The following is an 18,809-nucleotide window of genomic DNA, read 5'->3' on the forward strand; positions in this document are numbered from 1 at the left end:
ATCTGCAGTCTATGTTCCTTGCAGCATCAAACCCCACATTCCGATGTGCCCACAGGCAGAAGAAATCTCCCCTTCGTTGCAGCTCATACGGTAGTTTGCGGTTAATTCCCGGACCGTGTGTTTCCAGGTTGACCAGCTAATCGGCATAGCCGTTTCCATGGTATCTGCTAGGAAAGACTAGGCTGCCCCTTTTTCTGGTGCAGGGAAAACAAAGTGGATTCTGTTTTGTTTGTTTTTGTGTGGAGGTTTTTTTTTTTAAAGGAAGGGGACGTTTTAGCACAGATTCTCCTCTACCCTTTGTCTTCTCTGCTCTCTTGTGGTTTTCCTCCGGTGCTGCCAAATGCTGAGGGTGGAAGTGAAGAAAGGACTGGGTTGAAATCAATCGGTGGGGGGAGGTGGGGGGGGACGCAGCTGCCTGAACATCACCTGCAGTGCATCTGGGAGGAGGGTGATCTGTCAGGCACAAGTGTTGCGTCTCTGCCCTGAAATTAATTGCACTTTGGAAGGAAAAGGATAGGATGGGGAACAGCTAGGATTCTGTAGCGCAAGGCAGCGGCGAAGGAAACTGCTGTGCAGGGTTGGTGGCCCTGATTGCGGACGGGCAGCGGACGTCACAGTGCGCCACTTTGAGAGAGGCTGCTGGCAGAGCACTTGGTGGGACCAGTTTAGGGTGCAGGCAGGGCTGTGGGGAGCTGCGGGGGGTTACTGCGCCAACAAAAGCAGGAAAAGAGCAATTTCCAGTTTTGGACTGTGGAATTCGCATGTTGCCATAGATCTGCTAAGGTTTGCCTGCTTCATTTCAGTACCCAACTTTAGTTTTGAGCGCTGTTGGCTGTTTTAATCACAGCACAATATGAAAGGTAGGAAAGTCCTTTCTACAGTGTAAAAGCATTCCTCTGTCTAGCTTAGTCCTGGCTGCACTGACAGGCAGTGGCTCTCCAGGTTTTCGGATGGGGCTTTCCTGGTGCTACCTAGAGCTAGCTGCCAGGAACTCAACCTGGGACTTTCTAAATTCTGTTTGATGAGTGGTGTGTATCCCTTTGTTTGCCTTTTGCTAACTGGAGGGGTTCTGAAAAGGGGCTAGAGGAGGCTGCTAGATAGATCAGTGCTCTGAGCTCCGTGTGAACTTCCTTCTGTAAGCTGCAGTTGTTGCCAACACTCTGGCCACAGTCAAGGAGCGATGACTTCCTGATGTGCCCATGGGGAGAAAGCAGCTTTTCTTCCCACTTATTAAAATTCATGCTTCTGTAATTCCCAGCTTCTGCTAGATATTTTTGGCTTGGCTTGACGTCCCACCATTTCTCAGCTCAGAGAAAATGAGTTTGCGATGGAACATCGGTGCACGCAAGAGAAATTTCTGCCTAGTGACATTTCAATTACACAGTTAGCCTCTTAGCCGGGAGGATGGGGTAATTCTGTCGGGTACCAGTAGAAAGATAACAATTTCCCCACCAGCCCTCTTATATTCAAGAGCAAAAGCAACCGTGAGGATAAAATAAGGAGCTGTAGGGAGGAGAGAGTGTCCTAATTATTCAATGGCATTTTAGAGACATGAAGAACATAAGTGAACATAACATAAAAAGAGCTTACTGGATCAGGCCAATGGCCCATCTAGTCCAGCATCCTGTTCTCTCACTGGCCAACCAGTTTCCCCCAGTGGGAAACCCATAAGCAGGATTCAAGCACAAGAGCCCTCTCCCCTCCTGTGGTTTCCAGCAACTGGTATTCAGAAGCATTGTTGCCTCCAGTTGTGTAGGAAGAGCATAGCCATCATGGCTACTACTGTTCACCAAGTGGGTGACCATCACTGCCTCTTGTGGCAGCGAGTTCCATTGTTTAAACTAGGTGCTGCGTCGAGGACTTAACCTTTGTCTGTCTTGAATCTTCCAACATTCAGGTCCACAAGTTCTAGTCTTATGGGAGAGGGAGGAAAATCTTTTGTCTGTCTGCTTTCTCCATGCCAGGCATAATTCTATAAACTTCCAACATGTGTCCTCTCTTACTTATCTTTTCTATAAGCCAATGGATTTGGGTGTAAGTGTCTTCTTGCAACTCTAACCACCGTTAAGAAACTACACTTCCCATGATTCTTCAGTGGAAGCCATAGCTTTTTCAAGTGGTGAGATATTGCTTTCAATATTTAGGGCAAATGGGGCCAAAGTTTATACTATTGTTGAGCTGATATCTTTACCCTGTCTTTTGTGGCATGACAGCACCCTAGAGATCTATCATGTCCCTCCTTCTCTTCTCCAGGAAAGATTAACATGCCCAGCTCTTTCACAGGACTAATGAGCAGCAGTGGTGTAAAAAGGCATCTCCCATGCTAGGGATCTTTAGGGAACGAATTGAAAAATAAAGCTGCCAATATATTAAAGCTTTTTTTTTTTTTACAAATCTCTAGTGCGACTGCATTTGGACTACTGTGCACAGCTCCGGTCATGTCACCTCAAAAAGGGTATTGTAGATTTGGAAAAGGTTCAGAAAAAGGCAACCGAAATGATCTAGGGAGCGGGGAGAGAGCATAATCGTAGAATTGTTGGAAGGGACCCCTGGGGGTCATTTAGTCCAACTCCCTGTAACTGAGGAATCTCAGCTAAAGTAGAAGTTTGTAGAACTTTGCATGGGATGGATAAAACGGAAGATTCAGGGCACAGCAAAGGAAAGGCCTTCTTCACACAGTGCAGAGTTCAGCTGTGGAACTCACTCCCACAGGAGGCAACGGTGGGCACCAACGTGGATGGCTTTTTTTATTTAAAAAATTGATTTTTAAATTCAGGTAACAAAACATGCCCATACAGGGAAAACAGAGCTTTGTGGTTGTACACAAAAGAAAGAAAACTTGGTTGGCTTTAAAAGAGGTTTGGACAAATTCCTTGAGGAGAGGGCTATCGATGGCTATTAGCCATGATGATGATTTTCTGCCTCCACTGTCCAAGGCAACAATGCTTCTGAATACCAGTTGCTGGAAACTGCAAGAGAGGAGAGGGGTCTTGTTCTCGGGTCCTGGTTGCAAGTTTCCCACTGGGGCTTCTGGTTGGCCACTTTGAGAACAGGATGCTGGACTAGATGGGCCATTGGCCTGATCCATCAAGCTGTTCTGATTTTCTTATTTCCCTCCTTGTCCTGCCTGACCGACCGCCGCTCCCCCCCCCCATCCCCACTCAAAGAACACACAGTATATTTGTCAATATCATTCTTAAAATACGGTGCCTAGAGCTGGGCACAACCCTCCAGATCGCAGTCTGACAAGCTCAGAACAGAGTGGAATTATTACTCCTTGTGAGCTGGACACTCCTGCTTCTGTTAATGCAGCGAAGATTGCATTAGCTTGCTTAGCAGTAGCATCACACTGCTGGCTCCCATTCAGCTGGCAAGTAAAAGATTCTGATACCTTTGTTAAGTTTCCTCCCGTGAGCGAGGAATTGCATTAAGTATTCACATCCTGTGTAGGAAGTAAACCCAAAAAAAAGTCAGGATGGTGTTAGATTGGATGCTGACTTTTCTCCATGCCAGCCTCCTCCGCGCTAGGGTCAGTATATAAAAATGGCTAGCAGTGAGCATGCTTTTGTTTCCATATTTGTTGCCTTGGGAAACTCTGCTGGGATAGGACCCTTGGCAGAAGGAATTTATATACAAGCTACTGAATCTTAGAGGCGGTTAACGTTTGGGACAGGGGCAAGACCCATGCAGAGGCAGGAGGGCAGCTGGGTACATTTGCTTTGACCTCGGAGGGCTAAGCCAGCTGTTTCTCCCTTGAAAAGTACCCCAAACACCATCCCAATCTCTGCCAAGCAGGGTCTGTGCTCCTTTGAAGAATTGAAGACACGGCGGAGGCTGTTGTAGCTTTAAGAAAATACGATTTAGTCACCTATTTACACCTGAATTTAGATAGAGGGAGTCCAGATCTTACAGCATGGTCATCTCAAAAGCGTCTCGTTCTCCACAGCAGGGCAGCACCGGAGTCCAAGGCATCTCCCCCAAGTTTCGGGCTGTGAAAGAACTTTTAGCAGTCAAGAGTAGATCAAATAGACTGATATTAGACAGCTTTAAGTTTTGGGGGTCAGTCTGGATGGTGCCTGTGGGTCCCTTCCAAACCTGTGACCCTGCGTAGGTGAGAGTAGAATCTATAAGAGCAAACCAGCCCAACCAGACCCTGGCCAGTTCAGTACTGCTATTTACATTAGAAAGATGTTGATCTGTTGCCATGGAGATACTGGGGGTGTGTAACTCTCCTCACCTAATGGGAAGTGACATCACCTTGTAAGGTGAAGAACAATTGCCAGATGTTCCATGTGTGATTTTTGGCTGATGCTGGAAGATGAAGGGTAGGCCTTGCTCTGTACTGGACCCAAAGAACTGTGACTTGGTGCTTCCCTGGAAACTGAAGGAGAAAGCGAAGCCGGTTGGAGGTATTAACGCTGTGGGCCCATCCCTCCAATGCTCGGCTTCGATATATGTGCAAATAAAACCATTTATCCTAAAGACACCACAGTCTCCACCAACCTTCACTCCAAGGGAAACAAACCCTGAGTAAGCGCAAGCACCTCCAGAAACACTCACCACTTGGAGATTGGGGTTTGTGCAACAATATGTTCCTATCCTGGAGTGAACTCAGGAGGCACACCATCTCTGTGAGCCTCTTTTTCCATGACGCCTTTCAACCCAGAGCCTCTCCGCCGCTCCCTCTCCTTGGCCTAAAGACCCCTCTCTATGAGGGAGCTGTAGCCGTGCTGAATTTCTTTGGCAGAAGCTTTTAACCTGATGAAACTGAAGCTGGCCGTAATTGCCTTAAAATCAGGATGCTGAGAAACTTGAAGCTCCCAGATCAGCAGGGGCAAACTTTACCCACCATTCATACTTAATGTGCAGGAAACTAATGACTGGTTGCAAACTGCTTTGATTCCTCGCCCACCCACCCCCTTTTCTGAACAGTGGCATCTAATTGTTTTCATAAATAAATAATAAACACAGGCCCTCCAAGTGTCCCTATTTTCCAAGGGCAGTCCTGGATTTACAGAAGCCGTCCTGGTTTCTGATTTGATCCTGGATAGTCCCGCGTTTCCTTAGGACATCCCTATTTTCATCAGAGAAAGCTTGGAGGGTATGGAGTTATGCGACCCCCCCGAGCCAAGGAGATAAGTAACTATCCAACCTTTAGAAGACACCTGAAGGCAGCCTTGTATAGTTTTATTATATTTTTATATATGTCGGATGGGCAGGGTAATGAGAAAATAAATGTGTTGGGGGGGTTATTGGCTGGTTCTTGTTTTTATTTCTATTACATATTTTGTGTTTTATGTTGTGATTTGATGTTGTGAACTGCCCTGAGACCTGTGGAGATAGGGCAGTACACAAATAATAATAATAATAATAATAATAATAATAATAATAATAATAATAATAATAATATAGCATTTGAAAATTAGCAGGGGGCAGATAAAATTTGGGTGAAATTCTCATGGACAGAGTGTGTGTGTTTTTGTGTAGATACAGCGTAGTTTACTTTCCAGGTGGCAAAGCAAGTGGTATTCAGAAGCATTGCAGCATCCAACCATAGAGGGAGAACATAGCCATTGTAGAGACTAGCCATTGACTTTATCCAGTCCTCTTTTCAAGGCATCCACGTTGGTGGCCATCTCTGTGCCATAGTTTTAATATGCACTGCGTGAAGAATTCCTTTCTTTTATCTGTCCTGAAACTTCCAACAGGCTCTGCTCTGCCTCCAGAGCTGGAGACAGCAATGCTTCTAAATACCAGTTGCTGGAAACCACAGGAGGGGAAAGGGCTCTTGTGTTCGAATCCTGCTTGTGGGCTTCCCACAGGCATCTGATCGGCCACTGTGAGAACAGGAGGCTGGACTAGATGGGACGCTGGCCTGATCCAGCAGACTCCCCTTGCATTCTTAAAAGGTCCCCTGTGCGGTTTACTAATAAATTGATACAAACAAAACTTAAAACCATGAAGTGTGGCTCCTCCAGATGTGGGTGGTTGTTGTTTTTCGGAGGGAGTATATTCTGCCACCATTCATGAATGCAATACTAGCAGTAGATTTATACTGGACCAACCATAAGTCATTCTTCTTTAATAGTTGCTCTGTGATGCTGTAAGCGCATTATTGCCATCTCGAAGGGCACCTCTCGTCCTGTACAACTAAATTCAGGACAATAAACAAACCAGAGCATTCATGTTGTAAAAAAAAAAGTTACAGGATTATTTTGGCAGGGTGGTATATGGCATGCAAAGATTGGAAACGGAGCAGCGTTTTTGCCCTGAAACTTTTAACAGGTGCAAATGGTTTCGAAAGCAGGATACCATCATGAATGCACAATAAAAAAGAAGTCTGTAAAAAAAAGAAATCTTACAAAGTTATAAAAAACAATATTTAGAATGAAACCAGAATGACTCATCTGCTGAGTTGGAGTTTCAAAGTGTGAAGGAGCCTCTGAAAGTGCAGAATTTGGAAGCTGCTGCTCAGTCATCTATTGCATACTCATGTGCCTCCTGTAAGACACTAGCAGAGCCAGGCGGTTTTGCTGCCAGGGGGCTCCACCCCAAGTATATGAAACCCAAAACCAGCCAAGTAATTTTGGGCCCTGAGACAAAGTACAATAATAATCCCCCATTGTAGTCATCACACACCCATATTACAGGTTCAAGGATTCTTCTGAGATAGAGTAGAATAATAGAACCGTATAATTGCTGTGTAGGCAGGAACCTCCAAAGGTCATCTAGCCCAACCCTCTGCAATGCAGGAATCACAGCTAAAGAATCCCTGACAGATGCCCATCCAACCTCTGTTTAACAGCCTCCAGTGAAGGAGGGCCCATCACCTTCCGAGGAAGTCAGTTCCCCTGTCAAACCACTCTTCCCATCAGAAAGTGCCTCCTTATATTAGTCATAATCTCCTTTTTTTTGTAATTTGAATCCACCGGTTCAGGACGTACCCTCCAGAGCAGCGGAAAACAACCTCCCCTATGACAGCCTTTCCGATATTTGAAGGTGGCCATCATATCACCTCTCAGTCTTCTTTTCTCCAGGCTGAACATTCCCAGCTTCTTCAACCATTCCTCACAAGGCTTAGCTTCCAAACCCTTCATCATTCTGGTCACCTTCCTCTGCACACGTTCCAGTTTACAACAGAATCACTTACTACAGAATCACTTACAATGCAATGTAGTCTGCTGTTCGTATTGCTGCTCAGAAGCTGCTTTCGCTTCCCAGAAGGAAAAAAAAAACATCACACCTCCCTGTTACAGCCTAAAAACCCAATCTATTTAAATTGCCCAGCACCCCTCAGGTGGGTCAAACCAAACACTAGGTCATGATGCACACACCTCATGCTCTGTTGACTTGCGCTTAGACTGGTTTACCCTTGGCATATTCAAAAACTTCTTTATTAAAAAAGGCACCCATGAAGTTATCCCCAAGTCCATTCAGTTATACACCAAAGTGTTTATTTTGTGTGTGTGTGTGTGTGTGTGTGTGTGTGTGTGTGTGCGCGCGCGCTTATAATGTCCTAAAACATCCCAGTTACTTGAAATTCATTTCCATTTCAGAGTCCAGTTTCCAATAAGTCACTCTCATCATCGTTCCTTTCCTTTTCACCTGCTGCCTGGTTAATTATAATGTTTTGGGGGGGGGGCGTTTATGTGTTGTTGAAAGCTCATACCTATGACAAAGTTACAGGTAGGTAGCCGTGTTGGTCTGAGTCGAAGCAAAATAAAAAAATTCTTTCAGTAGCACCTTAAAGACCAACTAAGTTTTTATTTTGGTATGAGCTTTCGTGTGCATGCACACTTCTTCAGAATACACTGAATACTTCTTCAGAATACTTCTTCAGAATACACTGTATCTTAGGAAGTGTGCATGCACACGAAAGCTCATACCAAAATAAAATCTTAGTTGGTCTTTAAGGTGCTACTGAAAGAATTTTTCTATTTTACCTATGACAAAGTTAGTTGGTCTCTAAGGGGCTACTGGAAGGATTTATTTATTTTGTGTTGTTGATTGACAGTGGGTTGTTATACCCGAAAAATCTTCTGTCAATTCAATTCCTGCTTGGTGGTTGATTTTCGTAACGGTGTGTCTTTGACCCATGTTGTAACATGATATGTAGGTGCTGTTGGTCTGATACCATTTGCGTCTCCAGTTGAACTTAAAGGGGCATGTTAGTAGCTAAGGGCATGGATGGTAGCCTCCTTGGGGGGGGGCATGCTTTCAGAAGCTTTAGGAGCACGGTCGCCCTCTTAAAGCGGGCAGTGGCTTTTCAGGATTTATGGCAGAGGGAAATCCCAACCCTTCCTGGAGATGCCAGGGATTGAACCCGGGGCCTTCTGCGTGCAAAGCACCTGCTCTACCACTGAGCTATGGTCCTTCTTTAAGTTCACCTGGGTTCTAAATCAGTACTGTATACACTAACGGGCAAGGTTTCAGAGAAGTGCCTTTGTCGGTTCCGGTTTCCGCCTGCAGGAATGGCGGACCTGTTTTCCATCCCTCTGACCTTCGTAAGGAATTTGGCGGTTGCTAGGGGAGTAAATGGCAACCCCCTACCCTCTCCGGGGGTTACGGAGAGGGGCCGCTGGCCCGCGATGCCCCCAGACCCACTCCGACTGTTTATGGAGTGGGGGGAGCTTGGGCTGAAGCACTTACGAGGGCCAGGACTCCCGGACGCTAATCTGCATGGCGGGGATTTCCATGATTAAAGAAGATAATTAGGCTTAAATCTATGGACATACTTCAGAAGGAGGGGCAGAAGCGCTGTTTACTGCCGAGAAATCTATGCTGCTGAGGGTGAGGAGTTAAAGGCTGTATTTCATCTGGAAGAAGGATTGATGGGGACAGAGCGATAAGGGAAGCGAGTCTTTCTTTTTTATTTTTTTTCATATGAGTTACTTCGTACCTTCCCAGACGTGATGTCCTGGCTTGTTTGGAGTGAAAGAGAAGCAAAAGACTGTGTGAGTTGAACTTTATAAACTGTTGTTATTGAGTATATTTTTTGAAGATGAGGAGTTGCTGACGAGAAAAGCCCCCCTCTAGTTGGATGGGAGGAGTGCCTGGACGCGTTCGGAGGATTTATGAGTTGTGACGCACTTTGAATTGGAGCAGCGACCTGAAGCTAAGTTCAGCTATAGGGCAAGGAGATCCATTAATTTACCAAGAGTCTATGCATGGTGTGAGGTCTGGTTCTTCTGCCTGGAAAAGCTGTAAATTTTATAAAGATCGTTAATCTATGAGAGAAAACGAAAGTGATTTGAGTTTTTTAAAGATGGCGCTGCTTCGTGTTGAGAGTCGACGCAATAGGGACGCTCCAGACCAAGAAGATTTATGGGGAGGCTGGACTGATTAACTCACACAGGAGAAAGAACATTTGTGAAACTTTGTTTGACATTTATCTCAGCAGCTGGGAAATAATCGGTTGAAAGAGGAAAACATCTATGTGACTGTAAGGGAAAGATCTGGATTATTATGAACTCGGAGAGACGATTTGAACTTTAGAAAAAAGACGGCAGTGGACGGTTGCGAGGAATCCCCAATTTCTTGAAGCATGGGAACCCAAAAAAAAAAAATTCTAGATGATTTGGCATAACATTCGGTTTGATTGATATATATGTGTATAATTTGAAATAATGAATGTGATATAATTGGTTTTAATTGGAAAATTATTAAAAGTATATTTAAAAAAAAGAAAAGAAAAGTGCCTTTGTCAGCCATTCTTGGAGATGCAGAGGATTGAACTTGGGACCTTCTGCATGCAAAGCATAAGACGAGCCTGCTGGAACAGGCCAAAGGGGACCCATCTAGTCCAGCATCGTCTTCTCACAGTGGCCATTCCAACCAGATGCCTGTGGGAAACCGGCAAGCGGGATTTGAGCTCAAGAGCATACTCTCCTCCTGAGGTTTCTAGCAACTGGTATTTGTAAGCACTGCTGCTTCTGACCATGGAGGCAGAGCATAGCCATTGTGGTTAGCAGCCATGGATAATAGCCCTCTCCTCCATGAATATGCCTGGCCCTCTTTTACAGCTGTCTAAGTAGGTGGTCATCCCAGCCTCCTGTGGCAGTGAGTTCCGCAGTTTAACTCTGTGCTGTGTGATGAAGTCCTTTCTTTTATCTGTCCTAAACCTTCCAACACTCCGCTTCGTTGGATGTCCATGAGTTGCAATGTTGTGAGAGTGGGAGGAAAAACTGCCCTTCCTCCAATTTCAACCAAGTGTGGTCACACCATAGATCTGCATAACAGCATTATCTGCCACTGTGCTGCCACATCCTTTTCTCCTGCTTTGCTTTCTGGAACCTCTCATGTCTGTCTCAATCCCAGAAGAAAGCACTTCCCTTTCACAACTGCAGGGAAAAAAATGGGTGGTTAGCTAATTCTCCTGCCTCTGTATTATGGCTGCTGCAAACTTAGCTCCACAATTTCTCCTTTCGTTTTATAGACTGCTTATTCAGGCTTGTTGGGGAGCTCCTTCCTTTCCATTTCTGCCCCCATCCTCTTCCCCTAACTGTATGTTTGAAAAGTAAAATGTAATGCAATAAAACATCACGCCCGATCCAAATAAATAAACCTTCTGGTGTGTTACGGGGAAATGTGAGCCAGGAATCTCAGCTCTACCGCCGACTCACTGGGTGGGTTTAGAGAAGCCTACAGGACCGCCTCTCCCAGTATGACCCACAGAGGACATTAAGGTCCACAAATAATAACATATTGGAGATCCCAAGTCACAAGGTGGTTAGACTGGCCTCGACCAGGGCCAGGGCCTTCTCAGTACTGGCCCCGACCTGGTGGAACGCTCTGTCCCAGGAGACTAGGGCCCTGCGGGATTTGTCATCTTTTCGTGGGGCCTGCAAGACAGAGCTGTTCCGTTTGGCCTTCGGACTGACGCAGTCTGACCCCATGGTTACCCTCCCCTAAAGTTTTATTTCATAATGGTTTTATCTTATTCGTAGATTTGTAATTTTAAAATTGTATTTTAAAATTGTATTAATCTACGTTTTAACTGAATTGTTTCTTTTATACTTGTGTTGATATTATTTGTTGTTAGCCGCCCTGAGCCCGGTCTTGACTGGGAAGGGCGGGGTATAAATAAAAATTATTATTATCATTATCATTCTCTTATCCGTTCAACTTCCACACAGGAATTGAATCATGCTCGCCTACCTTTTGAGGCTGTTGTGAAGCTTGCAGAGATAATGTATGTTAAGTGTTTGGGAGTATTATTATTATTATTATATTTAAAAAAATTCTTCTAGCAACCCATCATCTCCCCTAGGGACAAAACAGCAAAAGTGGTTTCTCAGGGGCAGGTAACCAAAAACCACCACCACCATCATTTATTTATTTAAATAATACTGTTATTACCGTTTACCTGAAAATCCCCAGGAGGTTGGAGAATATGTAAAAACAGAGTTGGGACAGCAGAAGGGATGATGTCCCTGGCAATACAAAAAAAAGGCATTCAGCAGTATATAGGTACATTAATTATTTCAAAATAATTGGAGAGGGTGAGTGTCGGCATAGATCCCGTGTATAAATTTGCTTGCAGAAATTCGAAGCTGTGCGTTGCTGCTACTAAAGATTGGCTTGCAGACCCGTTTTTCGTTTTCTCTGAGCTACATGAGCCGGTGAAGAAGACGTGAGATTTTTTGTGTTGTTTTGCTTTTGCTTTTGTCCTGTGATCTCACCTTGGCTCAACCCAGGATCCTTGAAGCAGGAGGAGGCAGGAGTCTCTCTCCGCCTGTCACCCAACCCCGTTGCTCAGGGTTCTGTTTTCTGTCCTCGTTTCAGCAATGTCTTATTTTAGAGACAGAGGCTCCTGGCTGTCTCAGGAGGAGAGAGCGGGGAGAATTTGTGATGAGCGGAGTCTTAGCGGAGAACACAATTCCAACAGGCCAGGAGGGAGGCCCAGTTTTGGAGGGTGGCAAGGTCAAGGGTACGCTGGCACTCAACCTCCAAACATTCCTGGTTGAAGCCAATGGCTCATCAAGTCCAGCAGCCAATGATAGCCCCATCCTCCTCAATAAATTTCCCCAATCCTCTTTTAAAACCATCCAAGTTGTTGCCAATCACTGCCTCCTGCAGGAGGGAGTTCCATAGCTTAACTCTATGCTTTATGTCGCCTCTTACTCTTCTTTTCTCTAAACGAAAAAGCCCTAAATCAGGCATAGGCAAACTCGGTCCTCCAGATGTTTTGGGACTACAACTCCCATCACCCCTAGCTTACAGATGATGGGAGCTGTAGTCCCAAAACAGCTGGAGGGCCGAGTTTGCCCGTGCCTCTCCTAAATGCTGCAACTTTTCCTTACAGATGCCTCAGTCCATCCCCTCCATCATTTTGGTTACCCTTTACTGAACCTTTTTTCCAACTCTACAATATCCTTATTGGGCTTTGTGTCAGCTAAAAAGAAAGCCCGCTTAAGTCAGACAGGCTGCAATACCTCCTCCATCCAGCCACCTCGATGGCGCTCAAGAGCAGTTAAGGGACCAGCAGCTCCCTCTTGTGGCCATTTACGGTGGTGATATGGTAGGTGAAGCACTGGAGTTCAGCCATCAGATTTCCTGATTTGATGTTCCTGGTACCTTAAATCTGTTACAATCCTTAAATGGTTTTCTGCTTTAATTCTGTTCCCTGACATGCCTCCACCCACCCACACAACCTCCCACCCCTTTCATGCTTTTCATACTGCTGCTTGCCTGGTTCATTTATTCTCAATCGCTGCACTGTTTTTAGCAATAACGGGGAATTGAGTTACGTGGAGGGTTTTTGGAGGTTCTTTTTAAATGGAAACATTTCTACAGAATGAGGTGTGAGCCTTTTTCATAAGTTGCTAAAAATACACGAGGCTTGCAAAATCTGAACGAAAAAGAGAACAAACACAGAAAGAGAAGCGTCGACCGCTGATTGCTAAATCAGCATTGGTGTAAGCGCATCAAAGAATGAAAAAATAAAACAAAAACAAGCAAGGTCTTCTTTTAAGTGAAGCTGGATCTTGTGGAATAGCTATTTCCTGCACTGAGAATTATTATTTTTTAAAGTGACAAACAGCCTTTCAATGTTGCTAGTCCTCTTCACGATCTACACAGATGGTTCTGGCACAACTTCCCCACTTCATCCACTGGGCTAAATTAACCATAAAGTTAAGTAATTAGCAGCCGAAATCTCCTGCTGAACAAACCTGCCTACCCCTTTGCACTTTTCTGCAAGTCAATCTGGCTGTTACGCAGATGGAGGCTTTAGAATTATGAGAAAAAATCTTGCTTCAGACTGCCAGAAGAGTGTATGCAAACAATGACTTTTGTGTCATTCTTCCATTAAAAAAACAACAAACACCTTGCATGTAGAAACCTAGCACTTCTGGGAGAAAGGCGTAGTGTTACTCTTGTCTCGAGGCACTGGCTTATGATGTACAGGGAGTTGGTTTGTTTTTGTCCTGAACCACAGGATACCTGGCAGCTAGTCTCGCTGGTGTGCCCTGTTCCACGACAGATGCTAGCATGTAGTCTGGAAGGCTAACAGCTCTAAAGTCCAGTGAGACCAGGTTCCTGCCTCTGCAGCCGACCCAAGGGCCAGGGTGCGTGGAGATTAGTCCTGCACAAGCACAGTCCTGAAGAGCTCCCTGGACCATCCAAGCCATGGTCCAACCAACGTGGGAAATTGAACAGACACAGCAGCTTCAGCTCTGCTTCCCTTGTGTACTTTGCCTGCTGATGGCAGCATCTGGGCTTGACGACACAGGTGACCCTCACCTGTCCTGAGCCTACTGCAGCTGAGGAATCACACCCCTCCTCCCAGAGTTAACAAGCCCCACCTGGCCAGCTAGGGAGCTGGGCTGGGTGCCTTTGCCTGCCTCAGCCTTCTAGAGCACCCCTCCTGCTGCTCCCTATGCTTCAGAGCCTGCCATGTTTGGGGAGAAAGGAGCTCCTCTGGCTCAGGTGATGGGTCCTGCTGCTCTGGTTCCTGTGCACTGACGCCCATCCCATCCCCTCTCCATCCTCCATCACCCCATGAATACTTCCTACACACCAACCTCTCCTTCATCCCCAGCTAGGGTTGCCAGACTCAATAGAGGACAGGACTTCTGTGCCTTTAATTGCCCTGCTCTCTTTTGAGTCTGGAAACCTTAAAGAGAAACCAGCAGACCCTTTGTTTAATTTCCAAGCAAAGGCTCTGCTGGTTTCTCTTTAAGGTTTCCAAACTCAAGAGAGAGCAGGGCAATTAAAGGCACAGAAGCCCTGTCTTCTATTGAGTCTGGCAACCCTATCCCCAGCTTGTCCCAGTCACGGCTACACTCCTCGTTGGGATCCTCTTCCTCTTCCCTGCCAGTTCAAGACAGTTTTATGCAGTGGATCTTATGGTGAAAGTGAGACCTGTTTTGTGTGTGGCACCCATCTTCATGAGGAGGACAGCCTGGAAGCAAGGGGAAGATAATGGCAATTCTTGGCCTTTGATGTGTAAGCTGATGGGCTGGTATATGCATTGCCTAACTCTGTTCTTCCTCTCTCTTTCTCTTCCCTGCTTCCTTTAGTGGGTGTTGAAAAAACTTGAACTGGAACCGGGAGGCTGGGCTCCATGTATCCGGAATCCACCACGGACTCTCCGGCTAGATTCTCGAACAGGCAGACGGGCTCCCCAGGCATGATCTACAGGTGAGCTTCAGACACGTTTTCCTACTTTCCCGGGCCAGATAAAGGCAACAAGGAAGCCACAATTTTGCAGGATAAGACATGGTACTGAATGCAGATTCTATCAGTTTTCTGATGGTTTCCACTTTGTGTTTTTTTTTGGGGGGGGGCAGGTTTCTAGCCCATATGAAGAGTGTGTGATTGCTGTTTTCTGAAATTTCAGAAGTCGCAGGGGAGGCTGAGTAAGGTCTCTGACGCTTTGGGGGGAAAAGAGCCCCTTTCCACCTCTCCATGAGTAAAGTTTGGATTCCTCAAGTGCATCGTTTTATATTTAGTGTGGAATGAATGTGACCCTGCTGTAGATTGTAACCCCAGTGCTAAGTACTCCAATGCAAAAGTCAATACTAGCTTCTTCTTTTAACTCATAAACTAGGCACATTATGAGTGGTCAGTATATGCTTCCCCGCAAGTTCAGAAAGATAGTCAAAACTACTTCTGGGTCTAAAGATACAATACTTAGAGCTTTCTTCTTCTTCTAAATAACCTTAAGAACTTTAATCCAAAATGTTGTCCTCCCAGAACAAGGACACCATATATGTAGGAAAATCTCCACTGGTTCTTAATGTCATTCCATTGATTTGTGAACTTCTCCCCATCAAAGTTAGCAACCCAGCTCTAATTCTGACAGTCATTTGCCCCTGGATGTGAATTAAGGGCAGCACACCAGCTTTCTCTTTAGTCATGGTGAAGCATTTGATAATGCCACTGCCAAACGTTGACATGAATGGAAGGCTATTGTTCCACAAGATCCTTCATTTCGAACAAAATTGCTCCAGTAAATGTGCACGTTGAACCGAATCATCTTGGATGGCATGCAAACTTTTGAGTAACATAGGGTCCTAGGTCAGTGGGAATGTTGAGACCTTGCAAACCATGGTTTGCAAACTTGGAACCAGACTTGGAAATGTATTGTTAAAAGTCTGGAGGTGGGGGCAGTGTGGATGATACCTATGGATCCCTTCCAAAGCTGTGATCCTGTTACTGTGCCGTTAGAATCTACAAGAGGAAGCTGGTGACCCACTCAGATCGGTGCCTTTGTTCAGGTAATAGCCTTGGCTGGCCGGTTAAGTACTTCCATTTACGTGTCCAAAGAGGTTACCATAGAGATAAACAGGGGGGCCTTTTCCCACATCACCTGGCTGGATGTCCCATCACCCTAGGATGGGTAACAAGAGACCAAGGTGGGAGGGAGGCGTTAGGCTGATGCTGGACACAGAGGCATGTCTTTTTCTGTGGTGGCACCAAAGCTGTGGCTTGGGGCTTCCCTGGAAACCAATCGGGGAAGCAGGGTTCCCCTATGGAAGCTCTTGTTTCTCAGTTGCCCTGTTTTTGACTCCACTTCTTTCTGCACTCACCACCTGAGATTGCTGGTGGAGGGAGTGGTCATTGTTGACAGAGGTCAAGCTTCTAGCATCTTCAGGAAGCTGAAAGTGCTGTGTACTGTCTGAAATGTTGACGGGGTTTCTGAATACTTCTGGTAGAAGTGAAAGGTGGTACTAAAGGGATTCCCCTGCATCGTGCAATCTTTTGTGGACTTTGGGATCTATTCCCTGCCCCCCACCCCTCTTTTGTTCAATTCCACTCCACATAAGAGGAAAGTTTGTGTGTTGGGGGGAACGCAACATACCAAAATACTTAAAGGGTGGAGCCTCCTTAAAGCTCCTTTGTGTGCATCCTCTCTATGCTCCAAAGATCTTACCATCTGAAGTTTGATGGCAGAGAACAGAAGAGAGAGGAAGGATTGTAGAATTGTAGAGTGGGAAGGGACCCCCATCTAGTCAACCCCTGACAGATGGCCATCCAACCTCTGCTTAAAAACCTCCGACAGAGGAGAGTCCCTGCCTTCTGTGGTCATCTGTTCCACTGCAGAGCAGTTCTTGCCAGCAGAAACTTCTTCCTAAAGCAGTGATGGCTAAACATGGCCCTCCAGCTGCTTTTGGACTATAATTCCCATCATCCCTAGCTAACAGAACCAGTGGTTAGGGAGGCTAGAGGGCCAGGTTTGGCCATCACTGTCCTAAAGTGAGAAGCAAAGCCGACTAGGGGTGAATGCAAGCAGATGTGCTGATAAGATTTACACCTGTGCTGAATTTTTCCTGCACCAAGGTTTGCCCACTTCTCACTTTTTGCTGGCTGTTTTTTGGACAAGAGTTCCTAGTGCTCCCACATCAAAAACCTGGGAGGTGGGTGTGAAAACCCTTCTCTTTGGTTTGCTGTGCAGCTTGTGCCAACTCCCCTTCCTACACAGGCCCCTCCTCCCTGTCCTCAGTGCGGTTAGGTCCAGAGCCCTGTGCAGGTGAGCAACAAACAGGCGCTGGAATGACGATCTCTGCAAACTTTAAAGATTTGCAAAGTCAAATTTACAGGGAAGTGCAAACCTCTTCCACTTGGTGGCGCTGTTGTAACAAAAATGTTAACCAGCAGGACCCTAACGGAGAGAATAAGTAAATACTGTAAGCAATGAATCTTTGACTGGGATCCCAGAGAGGTCTACTTTGTGTTTGTGCACATGCGTTGGTTTCTTTTTACTGTGACTTGTGGATCTTTTCTTCTTTCTCTCCCTTCTGCTTTCGGAAGTGCTCGCTACGGGAGTCCCAAAAGACAGCTCCAATTTTACAGGTAATGGCACCAGCGTTTCTTTTCTCAATGCCCCTGAGTCCAGGTGTCTGTGGACAGGTAGCTGTTGGTTCATTGTGGTTAACTTTGCATCTCTCCCTCATCCACCGCCCAGAGTCACTCTTCCACCTGCTGTGTCGGAGGCAGAAAGGCAACAGGTGTATCTTTCATCACCCCATCTCCATTTTCTTTTTGGAGGGGGAGGGAAATAATGGCCCTCTTTGAATGCCTGCTACCACCCAGTTGTGAAATGCACAGGGAACCTCCCAGGGAAATGATGTTGCAAACTTATTTTTTACAGTATTTTGAGGGGTGTACCAAAATATTCCCCAAATACCTGCTTGTATGGCTCCAAGGATGGAGTAATAATTTTGGAGGGCCTCTTTTGACGCTGTGTCTGCTCATCCTTCAGAGGCAAACTGGCTCCCTCTCTGATTTGTATGCCTGATGGCCTCTTCATTTCAATGTGGAACTGATTATCGGGTTGTTCTTGTTCTTGCCTATTTTTATTATGTATTTTATGTTTTATCTTGTGAGCTTGCCTGAGACCTGTGGGGTATAGGGCAGTATACAAATTTAATAAGTAAATGAAGCAATAAGTAAATAAATAAATTTGTACCAGTGCCAAGGAGTGGGGGTGGGGGTGGTTGGGGTCTTAGTTTCCCCGGGAAAATGCTCGACCAATCAAGTTGGCAGCCATTCTTAAGGAAAACCTGCTTTCAAAGGTGGCAGCTATTTAGAAATGTAAATAGTGTATTGTCTGCTTGGAATGTGTCCAGGTCCTTGAAGGTAGGGTGGCCGGCATCACCCTTTTCACCCAAATGAAGAAAACGTTAGGTTCCAGTTTGCAAACAAATACCGGACGTCCACACACCCCTCCTGAACCCTGGCTTATAGTTTTGCTTCCTCCAGACAAACCACAAGCTAGTAAGCAAAGTTTGCCCCATGGTTTGCAACTCAGGTTTGGCTGAGAGATCTAAAACCACGAGCCCAGATTTGAACAATGTGCTATGTGCTAAGCCAAACCACAACTAAACTCAGTGTAGCACAGGAGCAAAAGCATTCTGCAGGGAGAAAGGTGGCTGTAATCTCTTCTCTGGGAGCCTGGCAGTTTGCTTGTCCACTGCAATGCCATGGTTTAGCTTACCTGAGTGAGGACAAAGTGTGCTGCAAATTTCAAGGGGAAATTGAGTCTGCACATGTAAAGGACTTTGTCTGCTCTGCTGCTGTAGGATAGGGTGACTCTCGTCCAGCACTTTAGGTGTGTTTTAAATCCATAAAGTATGCTTTAAACTGATTATTGATTGATTGGTTTGTTTCAGTTGGCTCAAAGGCCATGCTGCATGATGTGAAATGCGCTTTTACATTTATTGCCCATTTAAAAAATATTTTTTAAAATGGAAATAGCTACCACATGGGGCCTTTGGACAGGATCGGAACTGGTGGGCAAGGGAATTTAAGCCTGATAAACCCTTCCCCTCCTGGAGCTACTATTTGCATTGGGGAAAACTGAG

General features: G+C 45.7%; 1 protein-coding gene across 3 annotated transcripts in view; it reads left to right on the forward strand.

Annotated features, from left to right (window-relative positions):
* KCNAB2 (potassium voltage-gated channel subfamily A regulatory beta subunit 2) overlaps positions 1-18,809 on the forward strand; it is a 115,553-nt gene that overhangs the window by 20,580 nt on the left and 76,164 nt on the right. For 2 of the 3 annotated variants that reach the window (XM_060276123.1, XM_060276122.1), the window contains exons 2-3: positions 14,523-14,643; positions 17,257-17,298. In XM_060276123.1, the coding sequence (XP_060132106.1) occupies positions 14,567-14,643; positions 17,257-17,298 (119 nt within the window). In that variant the 5' untranslated portion in view covers positions 14,523-14,566. The remainder of the gene's footprint in view (positions 1-14,522; positions 14,644-17,256; positions 17,299-18,809) is intronic. The other variant, XM_060276124.1, reaches the window with a different exon arrangement.

The sequence above is a fragment of the Zootoca vivipara genome, chromosome 6 (genome assembly GCF_963506605.1).
Source record: "Zootoca vivipara chromosome 6, rZooViv1.1, whole genome shotgun sequence".
Taxonomy (NCBI): Eukaryota; Metazoa; Chordata; class Lepidosauria; order Squamata; family Lacertidae; genus Zootoca; species Zootoca vivipara.